This window comes from Cynocephalus volans, chromosome 10, assembly GCF_027409185.1.
Source record: "Cynocephalus volans isolate mCynVol1 chromosome 10, mCynVol1.pri, whole genome shotgun sequence".
NCBI lineage: Eukaryota > Metazoa > Chordata > Mammalia > Dermoptera > Cynocephalidae > Cynocephalus > Cynocephalus volans.
In genome coordinates this window covers 60,863,056-60,890,447 of record NC_084469.1, presented here as the reverse complement: position 1 = coordinate 60,890,447, position 27,392 = coordinate 60,863,056, and the positions used below count along the sequence as shown (strand labels likewise).

Genomic DNA, 27,392 nt, shown 5'->3' with positions numbered 1-27,392 from the left:
AAAAATCTCTATAATGAGAACTACAAACCACTGCTGAGAGAAATTAGAGAGGATACAAGAAGATTGAAAGATATCCCATGCTCTTTGACTGGAAGGATCAACATAGTGAAAATGTCCATACTACCCAAAGTGATATGCAAATTCAATGCAATCCCCATCAAAATTCCAATGAGTGGAAAGAACTATCCAGACATTTATATGGAATAACAAAGACCATGCATAGCCAAAGCAACACTGTGCAAAAAAAATAAATAAAGCTGGAGGCATAACACTACCGGACTTTAAACTATACTACAAAGCTATAATAACCAAAACAGTATGGTACTGGCATAAAAACAGACACACTGATCAATGGAATAGAATAGAGAATCCAGAAGTCAACCCACACACCTACAGCCATTTGATCTTTGACAAAGGCACCAAGCTTATACACTGGGGAAGAGACTGCCACTTTAGCAAATGGTGCTGGGAGATCTGGATATCAATATGCAGGTGAATGAAACTAGACCCATACCTTTCACCATATACTAAAGTCAACTCAAAATGGATTAAAGAATTAAATATACACCCTGGAACAATAAAACTTCTTAAAGAAAACAGGAGAGAAACACTTCAGGAAATAGGACTGGACACAGACTTCATGGAAACGACCCCAAAAGCACGAGCAACCAAAGGAAAAATAAACAAGTGGGTTTATATCAAACTAAAGAGCTTCTGCACAGCAAAAGAAACAACAGAGTTAAAAGACAACCAACAGAGTGGGAGAAACTATTTGCAAAATATACATCTGACAGAAGATTAATATCCATAATATACAAGGAACTCAAGCAACTTTACAAGAAAAAAACAAGCAACCCAATTAAAAAATGGGCAAAAGAGCTAAGTAGGCATTTCTCTAAGGAAGATATACAAATGGCCAACAGACATATGAAAAATTGCTCAACATCACTCAGCATCCGGGAAATGCAAATCAAAACCACACTGAGATACCATCTAACCCCAGTGAGGATGGCTAAAATCCAAAAGACTCTGAACGATAAATGCTGGCGAGGTTGCGGAGAAAAAAGAACTCTCATACATTGTTGGTGGGACCGCAAAATGGTGCAGCCACTATGGAAAATGGTATGGAGGTTCCTCAAACAATTGCAGATAGATCTACCATATGACCCAGCTATCCCACTGCTGGGAATATACCCAGAGGAATGGAAATCATCAAGTCGAAGGTATACCTGTTCCCCAATGTTCATCGCAGCACTCTTTACAATAGCCAAGAGTTGGAACCAGCCCAAATGTCCATCATTGGATGAGTGGATATGGAAAATGTGGTATATCTACACAATGGAATACTACTCAGCTATAAAAACCAATGAAATAACTGCCATTTGCAACAACATGGATGGACCTTGAGATAATTATATTAAGTGAAACAAGTCAGGCACAGAAAGAGAAATACCACATGTTCTCACTTATTGGTGGGAGCTAAAAATAAATAAATAAATTCACACACACACACACACACACACACACACACACACACACAAAACCGGGGCGGGGAAGAAGACATAACAACTACAGTTCCTTGAAGTTGATACAACAAGCAAACAGAAAGGACATTGTTGGGTGGGAGGGAGGAGAGGAAGGAGGGAGGGAGGTTTCGGTAATGGGCCACAATAATCAACCATGTTGTATATCAACAAAATAAAATTTAAAAATAAATAAATAAATAAATAAATAAATAAATACAATAAAAAACAAAGCAAAACAAATAAACAAACAAACAAACAAACAAAAAGAATGTTGCCTGTAATTCCATTTCAGCCATTTCAAGGGTTTCCTGTTGCTTGGATCTGGTATTTGAGAATTACTGTATTCTTTGGTGGTTTCATATTTTCTTTTTCTTTTTCCCCATATTTCTAGCATCCCTATGTTGATGTCCTGTCAGTTGCTGCTTCTATTACTGTGGGGTGGCTGAGAAGAGACACTCCCTCCTGTACATTTATTTTAAATTGCCTGTTGGGTGTGGTATTTTAGTTTGGGTTCTGGATAGACTATGTAGTCTCAGTAGTTCCACGTAGACTCAGTTATCCCAGATAGACTTGGGCGTTCCAGGTAGACTGATATTTCCAGCAGTCACCAGCGGTGCAGCTGCAGCTGCAGGTAGCTGGAGCCACATGGCAAGAGGTGCCAGTGGGTGTGGGCAGTCAGGGCCTGTGGCATGTGGCTCCCATGGCTGGGTCCAGGGCCAATGGCAGTTCATAATCCTTTAAAAAATTTTTTTCTTTGGGACTTTCTTTTTGACTTATAGATTATTTTTTTAATTGTTAATAAAAATTATGTATATTTATGGTGTACAAAATGTTTTAATCTATAGTCATGAACTGCATAATAACATTTTGGTCAGTGACAGACCACATATACTAAGTGGTCCCATAAGATTATAATGACTATACCATATTTCTTAGGTGTTTAGTAGGCTATACCATCTAGGTTAGTGTTTTGGTACTCTGATGTTTGCACGATGACAAAAACACCTAACTGATGCATTTCTCAGAACATATGCCGTTTGTTAAGTAAGGCATGTGAGGCATGACTATATGTATACATTGTGAAATGATTAAATCAAACTAATCAAACTAATTAAAATATCCATTACCTTATGTACCATTTTTTATGGTGAGAACATTTAGTTTTCTTTCTTAGCAATTTTCAAGTATACAATACATTGTTTCAAGAGAATTTGTAATTGATTATCAAAGCCTTTTTATGAAGGCTGCTTTCAAATCTTTGTCAGATATTTCCAACATCTCATTTGTCTTTGTTGATTGTGTTTCTCCTTCAGATTTTAGTTTTCCTGATTTGGGTATGACAAGTTATTTTCAGTTGTATCCTGGACATTTCAGTTATTATGTCACAGGAGTCTTGATTCTATTTAATCTGTATTAGTGGGTAAACACCCTGTTAGGTTTTAGTGTATAGATCTGGCCTACTTTTGTAGGCTTTAGTTCCAATGGCAGCTAAGTTTTCAGAGCCCTTGCATTGCTATTCTGATGAGCTTCATACCCTGACAGTGCTGTCTGTAAGGACCGAAAGCTTCCTTGGGCTCCTGATGTAGTGGGGCCACCTTCTGGAGGATAGGGGAGATGAATATAGAAGCTGCTGGGCATGGGTTGCCTTATGCCACTGATTGGAGGGCAGGGAAATATGGGGCTCTGCTAATGTCACCCCTCTGTGTGGATTGGTCTGGCATCCAGTGCACTGGTTGTAAAGTGGGGGTTAGGCTAGCAAGAGACTTTCTCCTGCTGTTCCTGCTGGTGGATCAATTGCTAGTACTTTTTGCTGCTGCTGCAACTGGCCGATCAAACTGCTCCTGGGGCCCAGGTTGTGGGGGCTGGAAGATCCACTAGGTCTCTGTTGGGTTTCTCTGTTCCCAGTCATTTCACCAGAGAGAACACTGTTCTAGTTTTATGTTTTATTTTGTTGTTATCGTTATTTTGTTTGTGTGTGTGTGCATGTGCTGCATGTATGCCTATTAGTGGTTCTGGGTTGCAGGCCTCTTCAACCTGGAGAGATAAAAGAGGAGATAAAAGAAATCCAGGGAGGGCTGGCCCTGTGGCTCACTCGGGAGAGTGCGGCACTGGAAGCACCGAGGCCGCGGGTTTGGATCCTATATAGGGTTTGCTGGTGTGCTCACTGGCTGAGCGTGGTGCAGAGCACACCGTGCCGAGGGTTGCGATCCCCTTACTGGTCAAAAAAAAAAAGAAATCCAGGGAACTTACCATGTGTTAGTTCCTCAAGTCTAGAGGAGCTTAAGCAGTTTTCTTTATTACAGCTTTCAAAGTTCTTTTATTATTATCTGGTAGATAATTTTTAGTATCTTTAATTGTTTTTAGGGGGAGAAGCAGAGAAAAGTGAGTCTATACCATCTTTGTGAATGGGGTTTTAAATCATCTTTTCTAAGTGAACATTAGGAAAATGCATTTCTGTGATATTTGCTTTGATTTCTTTAAAGAAGAGGAAGATTATAAAGACAATGTGAGCACAGAGCACTTCATTTTTATGTCTCGCCTCCCCAACCAGTCTTTGGTAGCAGTTTTTATGTTAGTCTGTTCAATAATTGCCATTATCCAGTCTTTCCAAAGCAGCTTAGTGAAACAGCTGGTTTCCCCACTCCATCTACTGTTATAAACAAGCATGGGAACAAATATAGCTGACTTCTGGTAGGCATACAACTTGCTTGGTAGGACCAGCATGGAATGTGTGTAGCCCTGCAGTGGTACCAGTGAGCTTGCTGGGTTTTGTCATAATGTTTTCCAGGTAGCATGGAATGTTTCACTTAATCCGAGGAGTCTCTGCCTGCCTTGTGGCTTAGTTAAGAATGATATGTTACCAGTGCCACAAAAGCTACCTGTGTGCTTCTCCCTGATTTCAAGTAGGCAATTAGATGTATTAATGTGGATCTCAGGGGTAAGATAAAAGCTGGAGGTATATGCATCAAAGGACACAGTCAATAGAGTGAAAAGACAACCTATGGAATGGGAAAAAATATTTGTAAGTCATATGTCTGATAAAGGGTTAATATCAGAATATATAAAGAACTCCTACAACTCAACAACAAAAAAATAAACAATTAAAAAATGGACAAAGTAGTTGAATAGATATTTCTCCAAAGAAGATATGCAAATGGCCAATAAGCACATGAAAAGATGCTCAACATTATTAGCCATCAGGGAAATGCAAATTAAAACCATAATGAGATATTAACTCATTAGGATGGCTCACATTGTCTTTATGATCTTCCTTTTCTTTAAAGAAATCGAAGCAAATATCACAGAAAATGCATTTTCCTAACGTTCACTTTAAAAAGATGATTTAAAACCCCATTCACAATGATGGTGTAGACAGAAAATAACAAATGTTAGCAAGGATGTGGAGAAATTGGAACCTTTGTGCACTATTGGTGGGAATGTAAAATGGTGCAGCAACTATGGAAATCAGTACGGTAGTTCCGAAAAAAATTAAAAATAGAATTCTCATTTAATTCAGCAATTTCACTTTTGGGTATATACCCAAAAGATTTGAAAGCAAGCACTCAAACTGATGTTTGTACATCTGTGTTCATAGCAAAATTATCTCAATAGCCAAAAGGTGGAAATCAGTTAAGGTATTCATTGATAGACGAATAGATAAACAAAATATAGTATACACATACAATGGAATATTGTTCAGCCTTAAAAAGGAAGGAAATGCTGAGACATGCTACAGCTTTACAAGAATGAACCTTGAGGACATTATGCTAACTGACATAAGCCAGTTACAAAAAGACAAATACTGTTCGATTTTACTGATATGAGGTATTTAAAGTAGATTCATAGAAACAAAGTAAAATGGTGATTACCAGTAGATGGGGGTAGGAGGAAACAGAGAGACGTTAATAGGTATAGAGTTTCAGATTTGCAAGATGTCGAAGTCCTAGAGATTGGTTGCACAACAATATAAATATACTTAAACACTATTGAACTATATAAACTTAAAAATGGTTAAGATGGTATATTTTATGTTATATGTATTTTATCTCAATAAAAAAATTTTTTTTTAAAAGCTAGGGGTATGACTTGAGACTAGCAGTGTATGGCTGTTATTTAAGCCTAAGGAAAGAGTGTAGAATGAGACTATGGCTGACCGGAGACTGAGTTCTGCGATATTCTAACATTCAGAGGTCAGGAGTGGAAGTAAGAAGATAACCAGGAGAATACGGTATACAGGAAGCAAAGGGATTGATCAGGTATGTCAAGTGTTGGTGAAGAATCAAGTAAAGACTGGCATTTCAGCACTGATTTTGGTATGATTTTCTTGGTGATCTTAACTAGAAATATTTTAATAGAGTTGTAGGAGTTGAAATATTTATTGGAATGGGTTACAGAGAAAATGGGTAACATATATAGCCATTTGATTTAAGACAAAGGCAAGGAAAGAATGGTCTTTTCAATAAATGGTACTGAGTCAATTGGGTATCTGTCTGGAAATATAGGAATATTGATTTCTAACTCACACCAGAAAGTTGAATCTAGGTGGATTATACATCTATATATGAAAAGTAAAATAGTAAAAGTTCTAGAAGAGAAGATGAGTATATTTTTATGATCTTTAGATTGGGTGACCTTAAAATTAAGAACTTTTGTTCATTAAAATGTACTGTTAAGAGGGTGAAAGGGCCAGCTCCAGAATGGGAGAAGTTATTTGGAACACATACGTTGGATGTATCCAGAACATATAAAGAATTCCTCCAAATCAGTAAGAAAAAAACAACTCAGAAACTATCACCATGTTCAATTAACTGATGAATGGATAAACAAAATGTGGTATATCTGTACAATGGAATTTTATTCAGCCATAAAAAAGTGAATGCTACAGCATGGTTGAACCTAGAAAATATGTTGAGTGAAAACAGCCAGACACAAAAGGTTACATATTCTATGGTTTCATTTATATGAAATATCCAGAGTAGGCAAATTCATACAGGCATAAAACAGATTAGTGGTTGCCAGGACTGTGGGGGGAGGGGGGGGTGATGTGAAGTGACTGTGAGTATGAGGTTTCTTTTTGGAAGTAAAAAAATGTTCTGGAATTAGGTAGTGGCGATGGTTGCACAACATTGAGAATATACTAAAAGTTACTTGAATTGCACACTTTAACATGGTTAAAATGGTAAATTTTATGTTATATGAGTTTTATCTGAAAAAAATCCATAAAAGTAAACAAAAGGTCTGGATTGGCAATTTGTTGAAGATATTTAATTGGATAATAAACATGAAAAAGTACTCTGCCTCATTTGTCATTATGGAAATTGCAAATTATACCATGATGATATATCACAACACACCCGCCAGGGCGACTGAACATAAAAAGATTGACAATAACAAGTACTGGTGAGGATATAAGGAACTGTAACTCTCTTACAGTATGATGGACTTTTAAATTAGAGAATTGTTGGATAGTGTGAACTACGAGCTGAAGAAATGCACATCCTGTGATGCAGCAGTTTCACTTCTATGAACAGAAAGAAGTCCATATTTACACCAAAAGAAATGTACGAGAATGTTCATAGCAGTGCTAATCATAATAGCCAACAATTGGAAACAATGTGAATGTCCATCATTAGGAGTACAGAAAGATAAATTATGTTAGAATAGAATGTTATGTATAGTCATCAGTCTCAAATATTATTCTTGGCATGCCTTTATATTCTTAAAAATTATTGAGAACCCCAGGAACCCATGTATATGTATGTGGGTTATTATCTTTCAATATTTACTGTCTTAGCAATTAAGGCTAGGAAAAATGAAATATTTATTTAATTCATTTAAAAATAGTAAACTGTGGGGAGCAATAATCAGCCACAATGTATATCGACAAAATAAATATATATATATATATATATGGAAATAGAAAATATAAAAAATAAAAATAAAAATAGTAAACTGCATGTTAACATACATATTTTATGATAATTACTTTTCCAAAATAAAACAAAAATATTCAGTGAGAAATGTGGCAGTGTTTTACATTTTTGCAATTCCTTTAATGCCTGGTACCATTTTGTAACATCATGCATTAGTCATTTGGAAAATATTGCTTCGGTTAGGTATGTAGATCTCCCAGACTTTGACACATTATTTTATAAAATAACCAAAAAAAAAAAATTTGTTAATATATCATCATAGATCTCATTAGAAAAGTTTATAAGTATTGGGAAGCTCTCAGACTCAGTGTAGCTGACACAAGCTTTCCAAAAGTCTAATTTTTACCTGAAAGCTAGAATTGCATCATTGGCAAATACAGTCAGTTTTTTTTGAAATGATAGATTAATTTTTTAGTTTGCTAAAATGTTTGTCCAGTCTGAGTCACCATAGCTCATCATCTGTTGTTTCAAGTAAACACTGAATTCCATGAAAAAGAAAAATCGGATGCATGCTTTTCCTTGAAACAAACAATCTACTTTGGTATACAGCAGAAGCCTTTTTAGTCACATAGAATATTGTGTACTGAATGGCCAAGATTTAATAAAACTGGTAACATTTGCTGATCATCATGGGCATTTTAAAATGAATCTGGCACTTTTTCCCCATGAGTAATGACAGTGAAGAAAACACTATAAACACTATGAGTCATGACAGTGAAGAAAAATCTATGTATGGTTTGGTGCCACTGCTTTGGTTAATCTATGATTAATAATCTATTAACTATTAATCTAACAATTTTTTTTGCTTTTTGTACAAATACTAATAGATGTTTCAAAATAAGTCATGAGATTACAAAAAGTTATTTATTTTGAATATTTTAGCACCACACTGATGTTTTTACCAAGCATTTACATAAAAGAGAATCTTTAATGAATTATTGGCACTGATACTAGACAAATACAAACAAAACACCCAGTCCAGCTATGTAGACTAATTCATTTGTAAGATATAAGTATCATTCAGTCTTCTTGTTTGCAGCTTAATCTGTGATTTGAGTTATTGTCTCATTTGAAAATGGTACCTCCATTATTTCTTTAACTGACTTCTTATCCAGCAGGTATTTATAGGTACGACATATACAAGTCTCGCCACTATTGTGTGTACTTTTCCAGTCAGTGTTTTTCCTGTAAGATAATTCAGTGGCTTTTCATTTTTAGTTTTAATAGTTGTAACAAAATAATTTTGTCTTTTAAAGAGCTCATTATGTCTATTTAAAATATTTGATTTTTTTCTCTTTAAACTCTGAATGATTGGTCTCAAAATGACATTGCAACTTACCTAGCATTATAATACTATTTGAAAGAGTCCTGTTGGATAAGATATAATAAATTGTAAACATCTATAAAGCCAAGGGAAAGTAGCTTTTGTGATATATTTATTTCTTATTGCCAAGTTTGTTTGGAGTAGATTCCTTCCTTCCATGAAGCAGAGTCTTCTCTGGTATGTTAGTTTATCTTTTTAAGTATCTTTAGATGTAGACAGTACAACTGTGGATTGAGAAAGATAGTCAAATTCATAGAAGCAGAGAGTAGAATGGTGGTTGCCAGGGACTGGGGGAGGGGGAAATGGGGAGATGTTGGCCAGGGAAGGTTGAACGTTTCACTTATGCAAGATGAGTGAGTTCTGGAGATGTGACGTATTAGAGTGTGACTATAGTTGACAGTACTGTATAGTGTACTTGAAATTTGCTGAAATGGTAGATCTTAAGTGTTTTCACCACAAAAAAGAAAATGGTAACTACATGAGGTGATATGTTAATTAGCTTGATTGTGGTGATTATTTCACAATGTATGTGTATATCGGATTATCAGGTTGTACACTATAAATATGTGCTATTTTTAATTGTCAACTTTACCTCAATAAAGTGGAGCAAAAAGCCAGATAATGAGACATTTAACTATGAATATATAATTAATATTTATTGAACACATTAACGTCCCTAAAAAAATTGTTATAGTGTGAATACTTAAGATGAGATCTACCTTCTTAGTGGATTTTTAGGTGTATAATACAGTGTTATTAACTGTGGGCACAATGTTGTGCAGTGGATCTCTAGAATTTGCTCATCTTGTATAACTGATACTTTATAGTTGTTGAACTTTTGTATGATTTCTTAAAGTACTCTGCAAAAAAAGACTATGCATCCTTAAATATTAGAAAAATATATTTTCTTTTTTATTTTATAAAAAATATTCAAAAATTAGGTATTTCATTTTATTTTGTTTCTATGTAGATACATGGAAAATGTCAGGATTTCAAAATAATTTCTTGGACAATAATTAGGTTAGAGAGATAAAAGCAGGTATAAGTAAATATAGTTCTTAAGAGCACAGTAGAATTACTGAGAACAAAGTGAGTTAATCTCTGAAAGTGCATGTTTGTTTATGTGCTAAACCTACTACTTTAGAAACTTCTAGAACACACAAAAATATATAATCACGTACTCCATTACATTTCAGAACGTGATGTCATCACACATTTAGAAGTCTCTCAGAAACTCTCCTCTGCACTGGTGAAAGAATGAGTGAAAAAGGAAAATAATGCCTTGGTATTAGTAAAAAAAATAGCTTTGACTTCACAGACTTCCTGGAACAGTCTCAGGTATCCTCAGGGGTCTCTAGACCACTCTTTGAGGACTGCTGCTATACAGTAATGAAAATGAATAAGCTATTGCTAAACGTAATATTATGGATGGACCTCAAATTCAGTATTAGATGAAAGAAGCTAGAGAAAATAGTACATACTGTATGATTCCATTTATTTGAAGTTCAAAATCAGTGTGTGGTGTAAAACAAAACCGGTGTGTGGTGTAAGAAGGTAGGATAGTGCTTCCCCTTGGGGGATGGGTAATGACTGGGAAAGGGCTTGAGGAAAAGGCTTCTGGGTTTCTGGTAGTGTTTCTTGATTAAGTGGTTGTTTCACAGGTATGTTCACTTAGTAAAAAAGTCTTCTGTAAGGAAGTGATGTATAAAAGTGTGTGTGTGTGTGTGTGTGTGTGTGTGTGTGTGTAGTTATATGTGTACTGTTATATATGTATGTGAGTGTTATGGTTATTTCAAAATGTCTGCAAATTGTGTGATAGTCCTGTCAAAAAATGGAGTCTAACTTTCCTCCTTTGAAAATGGGACAACCCTTAGTGGCTTGCTTCTAATAGAATTTGGCAGAAATGATAATGTATCTCTATACATGCTTTTGGAGCCTTGGGTTGCCATGTAAAAGGGCATCTATTACTTTGAAGCAGCTATGCTGGACAGACCATATTGAGAGACCACATAAAGACAGAGACCTCTAGGAGTTGCAGCTGTTCTAGTTCCCAGCTTTTCATGTTTTCTCAGGCCAATACCAGACATGTGAGTGAGGAAGCTGTTGTGAAATGGCTTCAGCATGACCACTACCTGACTACCATTGGAGAAACTCTAAGTAAGGAATGCCTGACTGAGCCCAGTTAATCCTCAGGTCTGAAAGTTAATAATAATAAATGATTATTATTTGTCTTAGTTTTCTGTTGCTCATAACAGAATACCCGAAGTAGAGTGATTTATAAAGAAAAATTTATTTCTTACAATTTTGGAGGAGATGAGATGTCCAAAGTTGATGGAGTACATCTGATAAGGGCTTTCCTTCTGGAGGGGAACTCTGAAGAGCATATCCATGCGATATCTTCCTTTCCTTTTAAAGGCACCGGTCTACTCCCAGGATAACCCATTAATTCATTAACCCATTAATCTGTGAATGGATTAATCCATTTATGAGGGCCTAGTCCTCATGATCCAATCACCTCCTAAAGGAGGTGCCACATTGGACATTAAGTTTCAACATGAGCTTTGGAGGGGACAGACATTCAAACCATAGCTTTACTGTTTTAATCCACTAAATTGGAGTGGTTTGTTGTAGATAACCAAGTGTGTAATTTATGCATGTATGAGTTTATGTGCAAAATCCCTGCAATAGACATAGGAGTGAGACATGGAGACGTGCTTAGCAGTTACTGCAAATTTAAGGGCTTTAAATGATTATGATTCTCAAGAGTTTATCTTTGTTTTGTTTTTTTTTAATTAGTTAATTTTTAATTGAAACATAATTGATGGTACATATCTGTGAGGTTCAGCATTGAACATCAATACCTGGGTGTAATATGGGGATAATTACTATACTTATCATTACACAATGTAATCATTTTTTGTGGCTCTTTACCAATGTCTTACTAACCCTCCTCTCTCTCCCCCTTCCTTGTGTCTGGTGGCTCAGTTCTGTTCTCTCCTTTTGACAATTCAATGATTATCATATGTTTCTTTCTTTCTTTCTTTTTTTAAAAATCTCCCACTTATGAGTGAGGTTGTGGTATTGCTCTTTCTGTGCTTGCCTATTTCATTTAACAAAATTTTCCATAAGTTCTTCCATGTTGCTGCGAATGGCAGAATTTCATTCCTTTTTATGGCAGAGTGGTATTCCATCGTGTAAATATACCACATTTTCTTTATCCAGTTTTGTGTTGATGGACATTTAGGTTGGTTCCAACTCTTAGCTATTGTAAATAGAGCTCAGACATGAGAGTGCAGGTGTCCCTTTGACATGATGATTTCCATCCTTTTGGGTATACACGCAGCAGTGAGATGGCAGTTCTATCTGTAGTTGTTTGAGGAACCTCCATATGGTTTTCCGTAATGGCTGTACTAATTTACAGTCCCAGCAACAGTGTTTCCATCCTTAAGTGAAAAGCTTTGAGCTTTTCCCCATTCAGGATGATATTGCTCTTGGGTTTGTTGTATATGGCTTTTATTGTATCAAATTACTTTCCTTCTATACTTAATTTTCTGAGAGTCTTCATCATGGAGGAATGCCGAATTTTGTCAAATGCTTTTTTTGCATCTGTTGAAGTAATCATGTGTTTTTTGTCCTGGATTTTGTTGATGTGGTGTTTGACTTGCATATATTTAACCGTCCTTGCATCCCTGGGATGATGAATCCCACCTGATCATGGTGTATAATTTTTTTGAGGTGCTGCTGTATTCTGGTAATATTTTGTTGAGGATTTTTGCATCTATGTTCATCAGAGATATTTGCCTGTAGTTTTCTTTTTTTGTTGTATATATGTCTGGTTTTGGTATCAGGGTGATGCTGGCCTCATTGAATGAGTTTGGGTGAACGGCCTTTGTTTCAATTTTTTGAAATAGTTTGAAGATAGCTGATATTAATTCCTCTGTAAAGGTTTGGTAGAATTCAGCAGAAAAGCCATCCAGTACTGGGCTTTTCTTTGTTGGGAGACTGCAAATTACTGTTTCAATCTCGTTGCTTGTAATTGGTCTGTTCAGGTTTTCTATTTCTTCTTGGTTCAGTCTTGGTAGTTTGTATATGTATAGAAATACACATATATGTATATTCTATATATGTATAGAAATCTATCCATTTCCTCCAGGTTTTCAAATTTCTAGGCTTATAGTTTTTTTTTATAATAGTCTATAATTACTCTTTTTATTTCTGTGGTATTGGTTGTGATGTCTCCTTTTTCATTTCTGATTTTTATTTGAGTCTTCTAATTTTTCTTTTTAGTTAGCTAAGCTAATGGTTTCTCTATTTTGTTTATCTTCTTGAAAAACCAACTTTTTATTTTGTTGATATTCCGTATCATTTTTTGGTTCTCTATTTCATAATTTAGTTCTGCTCCAATCATTTGTTTTCATCTACTCATTTTTGAATTGGATATTCTTTCTAGTTCTTTGAGGTGTAGCATTAGGTTGTTTACTTGCAATCTTTTTATTGTTTTGATATAAGCTTTTATTGTGATAAACTACCCTCTTAGAACTGCCTTTGAAGCATCCCACAGGTTTTGGTATGATGTATCGTGGTTTTCATTAGTTTCAAGAAAATTTTTGACTTCCTGTTTAATTTCTTCTTGGACCTTATAGGTCATTCAGGAGCATGTTGTTTAATTTCCATGTATCTATAGTTTCCAGAATTTCACTTGCTATTGATTTCTAGTTTTAATCCAGTGTGGTTTGAAAACATACTTGAAATACAGTTTTTAAAAATTTGTTAAGACTTGATTTGTGACCTAACGTGGTCTATACTGGAGAATGTTCCATGTGCTGATAAGAAGAATGTATATTCTGTGGTTGTTGGATGAAATGTTCTGTAGATATCTGCCAGGTCCAATTGGTCTACAGTGTTGTTCAATCCTGTGTTTCTCTGTTGATTTATTGCCAATGCTGAGAGAGGGGTGTTCAGGCCCCCTATTATTATTGTACTGCAGTCTATCTCCTTTTCTAAGCCTAATAGTATATGCTTTGTATATCTGGGTGCTCTGGTCTTCTTTGTCTCTTTTTATAGGTTTTAGTTTAAAGTCTATTTTATCCAATATAAGAATACCTTCGTCTGCTTGTTTTTGGTTTGCATTTGTGTGGTATATCTTTTTCCATCCCTTCACTCTTAGTCTGTGTGTGTCTTTATAGGTGAGGTGAGTCTCCTGAAGGCAGAATACAGTTGGGTCTAGCTTTTTAATCCAGTCAGTAAGTCTGTGTATTTTGAGTGGGAAGTTCAACCCATTTACATTTAGGGTTGTTATCGAAAGTTATTGTCTTATTCCTGGCATTTTATTGATTTTTGTTTGGATGTTTTAAATATCTTTTGTTTGTTTCTTCTCCTGTTATTGTTTGTCTTTGATGTTTGGTTTTTTAAAAAGTTTTATACTGATGTTTCCAAATCATTTATTTAATGCAGCTATTAAATGAGTTTGCATAAACACATTTAAAATTTAAATTTCTATATGGTATGTAAAAGACTCACTTTCATCTGTTCATTTAAATGAATCAAACTACATTCTGAACTAGGTATGATGTATCATTTTCTTTTACATAAATTTTATCCTGATTTTCCAGACTTTTTGTTGCAATTCTGGTCTTTAGTGTACTATTATATATGCATTTAAAATCAGAATTTCAGACAAATGGATGAGAATTTCATTTTCAGAGGCTTTACATCAGTATATTAAACTAAATTCTGAATTATAAATGATGTATCGTTGTTTACATAACCAAAACCAAACATACAGCAAAAAAAGAAAACTACAGTCCAATATCTTTCATTAACATAGACACAAAAGTCCTCAACAAAATATTAGCAATCAGAATACAGCAACACATCAAAAGTTAAACACCATGAACAGGTGGGATTCATCCCAGGGATGCAAGGATGGTCAAGCATATGCAAGTCAATAAATGTGATACATCAACAAAATCCATGACAAAAACCATATGATTATCTCAATAGATGCAGAAAAAGCATTTGACAAAATTTGACATCATTTTATGATAGACTCTTAGCAAATTAGGTATAGAAGGAAAGTATCTCAACACATTAAAAGCCATATATGACAAGCCCACTGCTAAAATCATCCTGAATGGGAAAAAGCTGAAAGCTTTTCCCTTAAGGACAGGAATAAGACCAGGATGCTCACTCTCAACATTCCTATTTAACGTAGTATTGAAAGTACTAGTGTTGGTTTTTTGAGGTAGTAAGATTTAGTTTCTTTCTCTTTTTCATTGGCATTTTTGTTTTGCCAGTGGGTTTGTTCTTTTTTGTGTATTTGTGGTAGTGATTATCATTTTTTGGATTCCAGATGCAGGACTCCCTTGAGGAATTCTTGCAGAACTGGTGGTGAACTCACACAGTTTTGTTTATCTGGAGAATACACTATTTCTCCCTCGTTTCTGAAGGATAACCTTGTCTGGATATGGTATTCTTGACTGGCAGTTTTTTACTTGTAGTATTTGTTTTCTCCCTCACCCTCTTTTAGTATTTTTAATATATCATCCGATTTTCTTCTGACCTATAGAGTTTCTATTGACAAGTCTGCTGTTAATCTGATTGGGGCTCCCTTATAGGTGACTTGATGCTTTTCTCCTGCTGCTTTTAGGATTCTCTCTTTGTCTTTGAGCATTGCCTGTTTGACCGTGTGTCTTGAAGAGGATATTTTTGGATTGAATCTGATCTGTCTGGGGATCTTGAACCTCTTGGATCTGAAGATCCATGTCTCTCCCTATTCCTGGAAATTTTTCCATTGTTATTCTATTGAATACGTTTTCAATGCCTTTTCCTTTCTCCTCCCTTTCTGGAACACCCATGATTTGGTTGCTTGTGTGTTTCAAGTTGTCTGATAGCTCTCTTAGATTTTCTTCATTATTTAAATTATTTTCTCTCTTTTTTTTTTTTTTTTGTCTGCCTGGATTATTTCTTTTTTTAAAAGAATTTATTTATTTATTTATTTTTATTTTGTCAATATTCATTGTGGTTGATTATTGTTTCCCCATCACCAAAACCTCCCTCCCTCCCCCTCCCCCCTCCCCCCAACAATGTCCTTTCTGTTTGCTTGTCGTATCAACTTCAAGTAATTATGGTTGTTATATCTTCTCCCCCCCCCGGTTTTTTTTTTTTGTGTGTGTGTGTGTGTGTGTGTGTGTGTGTGAATTATGTATTAAGTTTTAGCTCCCACCAATAAGTGAGAACATGTGGTTTTTCTCTTTCTGTGCCTGACTTGTTTCACTTAATATAATTCTCTCAAGGTCCATCCATGTTGTTGCAAATGGCAGTATTTCATTCGTTTTTATAGCTGAGTAGTATTCCATTGTGTAGATATACCACATTTTCCGTATCCACCTATCTGATGATGGACATTTGGGCTGGTTCTAACTCTTGGCTATTGTAAAGAGTGCTGCAATGAACATTGGGGAACAGGTATACCTTTGACTTGATGATTTCCATTCCTCTGGGTATATTCCCAGCAGTGGGATAGCTGGGTCTTATGGTAGATCTATCTGCAAATGTTTGAGGAACCTCCATACCATTTTCCATACTGGCTGCACCATTTTGCAGTCCCACCAACAATGTATGAGAGTTTCTTTTCCTTCGTAACCTCGCCAGCATTTATCTTTCAGAGTCTTGGATTTTGGCCATCCTAACGGGTTAGATGGTATCTCAGTGTGGTTTTGATTTGCATTTCCCGGATGCTGAGTGATGTTGAGCATTTTTTGCATATGTCTGTTGGCCATTTGTATATCTTCCTTAGAGAAATGCCTACTTAGCTCTTTTGCCCATTTTTTAATTGGGTTGCTTGTTTTTTTCTTGTAAAGTTGTTTGAGTTCCTTATATATTCTGGATATTAATCCTTTGTCAGATATATATTTTGCAAATATTTTCTCCCACTCTGTTGGTTGTCTTTTAACTGTGTAAATTGTTTCTTTTGCTGTGCAGAAGCTTTTTAGTTTGATATAATTCCATTTGTTTATTTTTCCTTTGGTCGCCCGTGCTTTTGGGGTAGTATTCATGAAGTCTGTGTCCAATCCTATTTCCTGAAGTGTTTTTCCTATGTTTTCTTTAAGAAGTTTTATTGTATCAGGGTGTATATTTAAATCCTTAATCCATTTTGAGTTGATTTTAGTATATGGTGAGAGGTATGGATCTAGTTTCATTCTCCTGCATATTGATATCCAGTTATCCCAGCACCATTTGCTGAAGAGGCAGTCCCTTCCCCAGTGAATAGGCTTGGTGCCTTCGTCAAAGATCAGATGGCAATAAGTGTGTGGGTTGATTTCTGGATTCTCTATTCTATTCCATTGATCAGTGTGTCTGTTTTTATGCCAGTACCATACTGTTTTGGTTATTATAGCTTTGTAGTATAGCTTAAAGTCAGGTAGTGTTATGCCTCCAGCTTTATTTTTTTTGCTCAGCATTGCTTTGGCTATGTGTGGTCTTTTATTATTCCATATAAATGTCTGGATAGTTCTTTCCATTTCTGAGAAAAATGTCTTTGGAATTTTGATGGGGATTGCATTGAATTTGTATATCACTTTGGGTAGTATGGACATTTTCACTATGTTGATCCTTCCAATCAAAGAGCATGGGATATCTTTCCATCTTCTTGTATACTCTCTAATTTCTCTCAGCAGTGGTTTGTAGTTCTCATTATAGAGATTTTCACCTCCTTGGTTAACTCAATTCCTAAGTATTTTATTTTTTTGGTGGCTATTGTAAATGGGCAGGCTTTCTTGATTTCTCCTTCTGCATGTTCACTATTGGAGAAAAGAAATGCTACTGATTTTTGTGTGTTGATTTTGTATCCTGCTACTGTGCTGAAATCATTTATCAATTCCAACAGTTTTTTTTGTAGAGGTTTTAGGCTCTTTGATATATAGGATCATGTCATCTGCAAACAGGGACAGTTTGACTTCATCTTTTCCAATCTGGATGCCCTTTATTTCCTTCTCTTCTCTGATTGCTCTGGCTAGTACTTCCAACACTATGTTGAATAGGAGTGGTGAGAGTGGGCATCCTTGTCTAGTTCCTGTTCTTAAAGGAAAAGCTTTCAGCTTTTCCCCATTCAGGATGATATTGGCAGTGGGTTTATCATATATGGCTTTAATGATGTTGAGATACTTTCCCTCTATAGCTAACTTATAGAGGGTCTTTGTCATGACTGAGTACTGAACTTTATCAAATGCTTTTTCAGCATCTATAGAGATGATCATATGGTCCTTGTGTTTGACTTTATTAATATGGTGTATCACATTTATTGATTTGCGTATGTTGAACCAACCTTGCATGCCTGGGATGAATCCCACTTGATCGTGGTGAACAATTTTACGTATGTGTTGCTGTATTCTGTTTGCTAGTATTTTAGTGAGGATTTTTGCATCTATATTCATCAAGGATATTGGCCTGTAGTTTTCTTTTTTGCTTATATCTTTACCTGGTTTTAGTATCAGGGTGACGTTTGCTTCATAGAATGAGTTTGGGAGATTTGCGTCTGTTTCAATCTTTTGGAATAGTTTGTAAAGAATTGGTGTCAATTCCTCTTTGAATGTTTGGTCAAATTCTGCTATGAATACATCTGGCCCTGGGCTTTTCTTTGTTGGGAGCCTTCTGATAACAGCTTCAATCTCCTTTATTGTTATTGGTCTGTTCAAATTTTCTACGTCTTCATGGTTCAGTTTTGGGAGCTTGTGTGTGTCCAGAAATTTATCCATTTCCTCCAGATTTTCAAATTTGTTGGTGTATAGTTGTTTATAGTAGTCTCGAATGATTCCTTGTATTTCAGATGAATCAGTTGTAATATCACCTTTTTCATTTCTAACTTTTGTTATTTGAGTCTTCTCTCTTCTTTTTTTAGTTAGCCATGCTAATGGTTTGTCAATTTTATTTATCTTTTCAAAAAAACAACTTTTTGATTCATTGATCTTTTGTATTGTTTTTTTGGTTTCAGTTTCATTCAGTTCTGCTCTGATCTTAATGATTTCTTTCCGTCTGCTAACTTTAGGTTTGGATTGTTCTTGTTTTCCTAGTTCTTTAAGGTGAAGTGTTAGGTTGTTCACTTGCCATCTTTCCATTCTTCTGAGGTGAGCATTTAGTGCAATAAATTTCCCCCTTAATACTGCTTTTGCAGTATCCCACAGGTTTTGGTATGATGTATCATTATTTTCATTAGTTTCAATTAATTTTTTGATTTCCTGCTTCATTTCTTCTTGGACCCATATGTCAGTAAGTAGAATGCTATTTAATTTCCATGTGTTTGTATACTTTCCACAGTTTCCTTTGTTATTAATTTCTAGTTTTAATCCATTGTGGTCTGAGAAAATACATGGGATAATTGCAATTTTTTTGAATTTCTTGAGACTTGATTTGTGACCTAATATGTGATCTATCCTGGAGAATGATCCATGTGCTGATGAGAAGACTGAATATTCTGAGGTTGTTGGATGGAATGTTCTGTAGATATCTGCCAAGTCCAATTGGTCTAGAGTATTGTTTAGATCTTGTGTTTCTCTACTGATTCTTTGCCTAGATGATCTGTCTAATATTGACAGTGGGGTGTTCAGGTCCCCTGCTATTACGGTATTAGTGTCTGTTTCCTTCTTTAGGTCTAATAGAGTTTGTTTTATAAATCTGGCTGCTCCAACATTGGGTGCGTACATATTTATGATTGTTATGTCTTCTTGATGGAACAGTCCTTTTATCATTAAGTAGTGTCCCTCATTGTCTCTTTTTATGGTTTTTAGTTTAAAGTCTATTTTGTCAGATATAAGAATAGCTACTCCAGCTCGTTTTTCTTTTCTGTTTGCATGGTAAATCTTTTTCCTTCCTTTCACTCTTAGTCTATGTGAATCTTTATGGATGAGGTTGGTCTCTTGAAGGCAGCATATAGTTGGGTCCTCCTTTTTGATCCAGTCAGCCAGTCTGTGTCTTTTGATTGGGGAATTTAAGCCTTTTACATTAAGAGTTGTTATTGAAAGGTGTTTATTCCTAGCATTTTATTGGTTGTTTGGTTGTCTCAGGTGTCTTTTGTTCCTTGCTTTCTGATTTACTGTTTGGTTTCTGTGTTTGTTGGTTCCTTAGGTTGTAGATAGCAGTTTTGTTTGTTTTCTCTTCATGAATGCCATTTTTATTATACTAGTGGGTATTGATTTTTCTTGGGCTTTTATTGCAGTGGTAGTTATTTTTCAGGAACCAAACTCAGTACTCCCTTGAGGATTTCTTGTAAGGGTGGTCGTGTGGTAGTGAACTCCCGCAGTTTTTGTTTGTTTGAGAAATATACTATTTGCCCTTCATTTCGGAAGGATAGGCTTGCAGGGTAGAGTATTGTTGGCTGGCAATCTTTGTCTTTTAGTATTTTGAAAATATCATCCCATTCCTTTCTAGCTTTTAGGGTTTGTGATGAAAAGTCTGATGTTAGCCTGATTGGGGCTTCCTTATAGGTGATTTGACTCTTCTCTCTTCCAGCTTTTAAGATTCTCTCTTTGTCTCTGAGTTTTGCCAATTTGACTATAACATGTCTTGGAGAAAGCCTTTTTGGGTTGAATATGTTTGGAGATTGTTGAGCTTCCTGGATCTGAAGATCTGTGATTTTTCCTATACCTGGGAAGTTTTCTGTCACTATTTTGTTGAATATGTTTTCAATGCAATCCCCGTTTTCCTCCCCTTCTGGAATACCCATGAGTCGGATATTTGAGTGCTTAAAGTTGTCTGATATCTCTCTCAGATTTTCTTCAATGTCTTTGATTCTTTTTTCTTTATTTTGTTCTGCTTGTGTTATTTCAAACAGCCCATCTTCAAGTTCAGAGGTTCTCTCTTCAGCTTCGACAAGCCTGCTGGTTAAACTCTCCGTTGCGTTTTTTATTTCACTGAATAACTTCTTCAGTCTGGCAAGTTCTGCTACATTTTTTTTCAGGACATTGATTTCCTTGTACATTTCCTCTTTCAGGTCCTGTATATTTTTCCTCGTTTCAGGATGATGTCTAGCTGAGTTTTCTTGTATCTCATTCAGTTTCCTTAGAATTATCACTCGAAATTCCTTGTCAGTCATTTCAAGGGCTTCTTGTTCTATAGGATCTAGAGTTTGAGATTTATTAACTTTTGGTGGTGTACTTTCTTGATTTTTTGTATTTCTGGTATCTTTTTTTGATGTTTATTCATTGTGGCAGGGGGTTTCACAGTCCACCAGTTTGCGACTATTGACTAACTAAGATGTTGCTGTGATTGCCAATTTGGTATGGCTACCTCCATGACTGCTCAGTTGGCCTCTAGTGCCTTGTGTGTGTGGTTGCCTCGGGTCTTGGGCCTCTCTGGGGAGCCACCTCTCTGGTCAGCTTGGACTCTGCTGGGCTGCTGGATCACGTACCACAGGGTGTGTGATCTCTGCTGAGCTTTCACTTCCCATGCACGTCTTCTCCCTGTTCTGTGTGCTCTGGCCTGGGCTGTTGGATCGTGCAGTGGTGACCCCACAGGGTGTGTGGTTTCTGTCCAGTCTCTGCCTCCCTGGCCGGACGTCTCCCCACTCTGTGCACACTGGGCTGGGCTGGGACGTGTCTTCTGCAACCCTCGTCTGTCAGCTGGGCCTTCAAGACCCTGCTCCGGACCACCTAGGTTTCTGCTAGGCACAGATGACTGGTCGCTCTGGGTGCCTTTGTAGCAGTGTGTAGATCTTTCTCGGGACTTATCACCTCCCTCCTGGTATCGCGGTTATTTGTGTACTTGTCTTATCTCCCACACCAGAGCATGAGCTCCTCGGGGGAGGAGCCCACAGCACACGGTTCACCTTTTTATCCCCCCGGCACGGACCGAGTCTGGTGCCCACCTGCAGTCAGCTCTCCGGCAGGTTCAAGCGGACTTGGAAAGTCTCTTAACACACTATTCCTAACCAGAAATTGGTTCGGCATTTTTCCGAACTGGTGGCCACAGAGATGGTATCTGCCTCCCAGTAACAGGAAGTTTACCGGGGGCCGGATTCCAGGGTGTGGTGGAGTGACAGTCAGCCCCGCCCGTACTTCCTTGCCCTCCCGACGCTGGCTGGGGACGCCCCACGCGACCAGCCCCGCCAGAGAACCATGGAGGGAGTGGGAGGGGAGGCCAGCCCACAGGCCCTGGGAAGCCCCGTGCCAGGGCAAGCAAGTGGGAAGGCTCAGTGAGTAGCTGAGCCAGGCGAGGAGGACAGGCTTGGCCGAGCCGGGCCAGAGCTGCCACACCTGAGAGAATGGAGGCAGTCCCGGGGCGGTGAGTGGCCCGGTGATGCAGGCGGAAGCCAGGTGGGTGTCAGCCCCCCGGGCAGGGCCGGGTCTGCGGTCACTCACAGGGTTGTGCCAGGTTGGGCGCTTACTCTCTGCCTCTGGTTTGTCACCTTCCCCGTTCTTGGTTCCCACTGCCTTGGGCTGCTCGCTTGGTCCTGTGGCGCGGCTCGGGTGCTCCCAGGAATCTTCTTTTATGCTGGCCTGAAACCTCGAATCATGAATAGGGCAGCTGGCCGCCTTCAGCGCGGCCCCGGCCTCCGGGATCCTGTCTGCATCCACAGCAGCCCTGGCACCGTGTCCCCTGTTTCGAGACTCGCTTTTGCAGCTAAGAAACAGTTCTTTTCCTGCTCCATACTTCAAAGCTGTCGCCTGTAAATGGGGCAGCCTCTCCTGCCGAGGGCAAAGTGGCGGTCAGCCCCCAGGACCGGCCACCAGCAGCGGTCCTCCCTTAAGAGATGGCAAGAGGAAGGTCCACAAGTTTCCCAGCTGCCTAAGGTGCAGTGGCCACCTTTACCACCTCAGCTACTCCGCGCCAACCGCCACAGCCACTGCCATCTTGAAACCTTTGCTCCTGCCTGGATTATTTCAAAAAGACTATCTTTGATATCAGAAATTCTTTCTTCTGCTTGTTGAAACCTGCTGCTTAAGCTTTTAGTTGTGTTTTTTATTTCATTGAATTAATCCTTCAGTTACAGGAGTTGTGCTACATTCTGTTTTAAAGTATTAATCTCTTTGTAAATGTCCTCCTGCATATACTGGATATTTTTTCTCATTTCATTGTTTTGTCTAACTGAGTCTTATAGTATCTTATTGAATTTTCTTGAGATTGTTGTTCAGAATTCCTTTTCAGTCATTTCAAGGGTTTCCTGTTCTATTGGGTCTAGTTCTTGAGAGTTACTGTATTCCTTTGGTCGTGTCATATTTTGTTGGTTTTTTGTTTTTCTGTTATCTCTGTGTTGATGTCTGCTCATCTGGTAGAGCAATTGCTGCTTCTGTTACTATGGAATGGGCTTTGAGGAGAGAGACTCCCCCCTCTTTTTTTTAAAAAGATGACTGGTAAGGGGATCTTAGCCCTTGACTGGGTGTTGTCAGCTCTCCCAAGTGAGCCATGGGCTAGCCCTAGAGACTTCCTCTTTTTTTAGTCTCCACTGGTGACTCTCCTTGTGTCAATGCAGTCAGGTGGGCAGCAGGTCACCTGTCTGGTGGCTGTGGCTGCTACTGTGGCAGTGAGCCACTCGCAGTGGCAGTGGCTGTGGTGGACCACCTGATTGGAAGTGGTGTTTTCAGCATGTTCCTGCCTTCTGCTGGGTGGTGGGTGATGCCCTTGGCTCCAATCTACGAAATCACGCATGCTGCTGCCTTCTATCTAGCAGAGAGTGCTGCCCACAGCTCCTGGCTAGAACCCCAGGTGTGCTCCTGCTTTCTGCCAGGTTGTGAGGGCTGCCCACAGCTCCTGCCTTGGACCCTGGACATGCTTCTGCCTTCCACTGGGTGGTGGGGACTGCCCACAGCTCCTGCCTGGGGCCCTCCAACAGTTTATCTTTGTATTCTTTCTTTTTATTCTCATCTTATTTCCATTTCTTTAATCATTTAATTCATTTATTCAGCATTTAATTATTGAATACTTATTATATTCTAAAGGTTGTTTGTACAGTCAATATGCCTAGCAGTTTATTATTGGTATTTAAGGGAAGGACTTAATTAGATAATATTATCTGGAATACAATTTTGAGGAAGTGACTTTTAATCTGAGACTTGGATAAAGATGAAGCCAGCCATACTAAAAAATCTAGTAGAAAGAATTCTTGGCAGAAAGAACAGCCTGTAAAAAGTTAAGACAGGAAAGGCTTTGGCATATCCTAATTGCTGAAAGAAGGTTAGTGTGGCTACAGAATAATGAGTAAAAACGAAATGGACTAAAATGGCCTTATATTCTCATGGTAAGGAGTTGAATTTTTAAAATTTCTGTTCAATGGGAAGCTGTAATTGTGTGGGTATAGGTTAGGCTATGTGTGACAGAAACCCAAATATATAGAAGTTTAATTTTCTCTTGCATTAATGTTCTAGTGGGAAGGGTATCTCTGCTCTACAATATCATCATGTGTTACCTCTCCCCCAGGGTGACAGAGACGCAGAGGATTACTCAAAAGCACATTTCTTCTGAGCAGTGAGAAGCTCCAAAGGGGTTGATTTCCATGAACCCTCAAGAGAGAGGCATTTCTTGGAAAATTAACACTGAACTGGGGTCTTCTCTCAGTATTTATTCTCCAGGCCAGAAAGTTACAGAAAAGAAGCATAGGTGGTTACAAAAGAACAGTAAGATAATTGTCCTGGCAACAATGATTAGGTTTGGCTGCACCAAGGACATCTGCCTTTAGAGCCAGCAATTTTGTTGTATTTCAATTCTTTATCTAGAACAGAGACTTTAGCCTGGGGAAAGTTTCCAGTTTTTTGCAAGCTTAACATTTCTATGTGTAATTTTTAAAAGTTAGGCTATACCTGAAACTACAGGGCCTTGGAAACTAGGCCCTGTGAAATACATTTGCTTTATCATGTTAGTATACTCCACAGTCATGTGACTGACATGACACCAAATCCACATTGCCATCAACTTTGTTGAAGAAGAGGGTGAATAAGTGATATAGGTCTTGGGCCACCTGGCTCTTAAGGAATGTTCTCAGAAGCTACTACATAATACATTTGTATTTCTTTAGGCAGAAGCCTGTTACATGGAGTGCCTAGCTGCAAAGGAGCTTGGTGAATGCAGTGTTTATATTGGGCAGCTTTTTTCTCAACTAAAAACCTTGGGTTCAATTAATATAAAAAAAGGGAAGAATAGATATTTGGGGACAACTAGCAGTCTTCCACATAAGCCTTTGGCCTGTGGAGAGTGTTAAACATACAGACTCTTGTGGATTCTGATTCAGTTGATCTAGAATGTTTCCTGAACATCCATAATTGCAGCAAACTCCCAAGGTGATTCAGAGACAGATCAAAATTTCAGCACTATTAAATTTACTTATTTCCCTGATTAACTCCCTCACTTTTTCTCAAAAGCTCTCATTTCTCTATTTTCCTTAGCCTTTTTTCATTCAATTACATGACTATTTAAAAGCTCTTCAAGCCATTTATTGTGTGAATTATTTTCCGTTATCTCTCATTTCTATCATAGACATTTTATTTCTCTTGTAACTCAAAACCAGGAATTAAAATATATTTCTTATCTTTCAGACTTGGCATCCAGGGATGAGCCCAAGAAGTTATCTTCAAAAAGGGACATTTATGAAACAGAATCATCCCAATGGGTTTTCATGGAACAATTTAAAAGCCATAGTCCTGAGGGATCCATTTTCAGAGATATTTGGGAATGTAAATGTCATTTTGAGAGACAACAGGGATGGCAGGAGGGCTATTTCAAGAACTTTATGATCAACCATGAAAATTTGCCCATTCTTTGCCAATATACTTTACTCAGTCAAGAATTTTATAATAGAGAGAACATCTCTGAATGTAAAAAATGTAGGAAAAACTTGAGTTACCATTTATTCTTTAATCACCACAAAAACACCCATTCTAAAGAAGAACTTTCTGAATGTAAGGAGTGTCCAGAAATTAATATACCATTCCTTATTAGCCAACAGAGAATTCAAAGTGGTGACAAATGCAATGAATGTAAGGAATGTTGGAAGGCCTTTATTCATTGCTCACAACTTAAACATCTTAGAATTCAAAATGAAGGAAAACGCTATGAATGCAAAGAGTGTGGGAAGGCCTTTAATTATGGCTCAGAACTTACTCTACATCAGAGAATTCACACTGGTGAGAAACCCTATGAATGTAAGGAATGTGGGAAGGCCTTTAGACAGCGATCACAACTTACTCAACATCAGAGACTTCATACTGGTGAAAAACCCTATGAATGTAAGCAATGTGGGAAAGCTTTTATTCGTGGCTTTCAACTTACTGAACACCTGCGACTTCACACTGGTGAGAAACCCTATAAATGTGAAAAATGTGGAAAGACATTTAGGCATCGCTCACACCTTACCATACATCAGAGAATTCATACTGGTGAGAAACCTTATGAATGTAGGGAATGTGGAAAGGCCTTTAGCTATCACTCAAGCTTCTCTCACCATCAGAAAATGCATTCTGGGAGGAAACCTTATGAATGTAACGAATGTGGGAAGGCCTTTTGTGATGGCTTACAACTTACCCTACATAGTAGGATTCACACTGGTGAGAAACCCTATGAGTGTAAGGAATGTGGGAAGACTTTTAGACAGTGTTCACACCTCAAAAGACATCAGAGAATTCATACCGGTGAGAAACCTCATGAATGTATGATATGTGGTAAGGCCTTTAGACTTCATTCACACCTTACTCAACATCAGAGAATTCATACTGGTGAGAAACCATATGAATGTAAGGAATGTGGGAAGGCCTTTAGCTATCATTCCAGCTTCTCACATCATCAGAGAATTCATTCTGGAAAGAAACCTCATGAATGTGGGAAGGCCTTTAATCATGACTTACAACTTAATCTACATCACACACTTCATACTTTCCTCCCTCCCCATCCTAGTCTATCTTGAAGTTATTTTTGAAGATATACATTCTTTTTGTTTTCTTTAAAGGAAAAGTTTATAAAATACTGTGTTTCATTAATTCTTTTCATTTTTTCATTGATTTATTTCAGTAATCCTTAAAAATGTTTTTGTTCAAGTTGGAAAAAGGAAAAGTAATTAAAGGGTAAAATTTGCTTTGGTTTCAATGTTGTTTCTGAGTTGCTATTGTATTAACCACTATAGGAAATAAATTTTCTAGAATTATATGTGTTCACTGAAACCAGTGAAGTTTTGCAAAAATAAAATGAAAACAATCTCTTTCCCTACCACAAATCCCTGAGACAAACAATTTGTGTTTTGCTCCTTTATGCTCAAACCTGCACACATAAAAGGTTTGTTGCATGTGTGTGAAAGAGGTTTCACCCCCTGTAATGATACATTGCACAGTGACTTGCCCTTGTCATTTAGTAAATAATCATGAACATTTTTCTAGGTCAGTGCATAAAGATCTAATTCAGTCTTTTTAAAGTTTCAGAAGATTTCTAGTTGGGATATGTCAGGATTTTGACCCATTCCCTACCATAGACATTCAAGTTGTTTCTACTTCTTTTTCATCCAAACCTACCAAGGAAGAAATATTCTTACATGGTTATTTCTTTTGTTTCAACTGGGTAGGTTTCCAACAATAGGATTAAAGAATATCTGGAGCATGTGCATGTATGTGTGTGTTTGTGTGTTTTGATATTGCATTA

At 37.4% G+C, this 27,392-nt stretch overlaps 1 protein-coding gene across 1 annotated transcript in view; it reads left to right on the top strand.

Moving 5' to 3' along the window:
- ZNF461 (zinc finger protein 461) overlaps window positions 1–26,702 on the top strand; it is a 50,965-nt gene extending 24,263 nt beyond the window's left edge. Inside the window, exon 5 of the mRNA XM_063109090.1 lies at window positions 25,304–26,702. Within this exon, the coding sequence (XP_062965160.1) occupies window positions 25,304–26,667 (1,364 nt within the window). The 3' untranslated portion in view covers window positions 26,668–26,702. The remainder of the gene's footprint in view (window positions 1–25,303) is intronic.
- The last annotated feature ends 690 nt before the right edge of the window (window positions 26,703–27,392 follow it).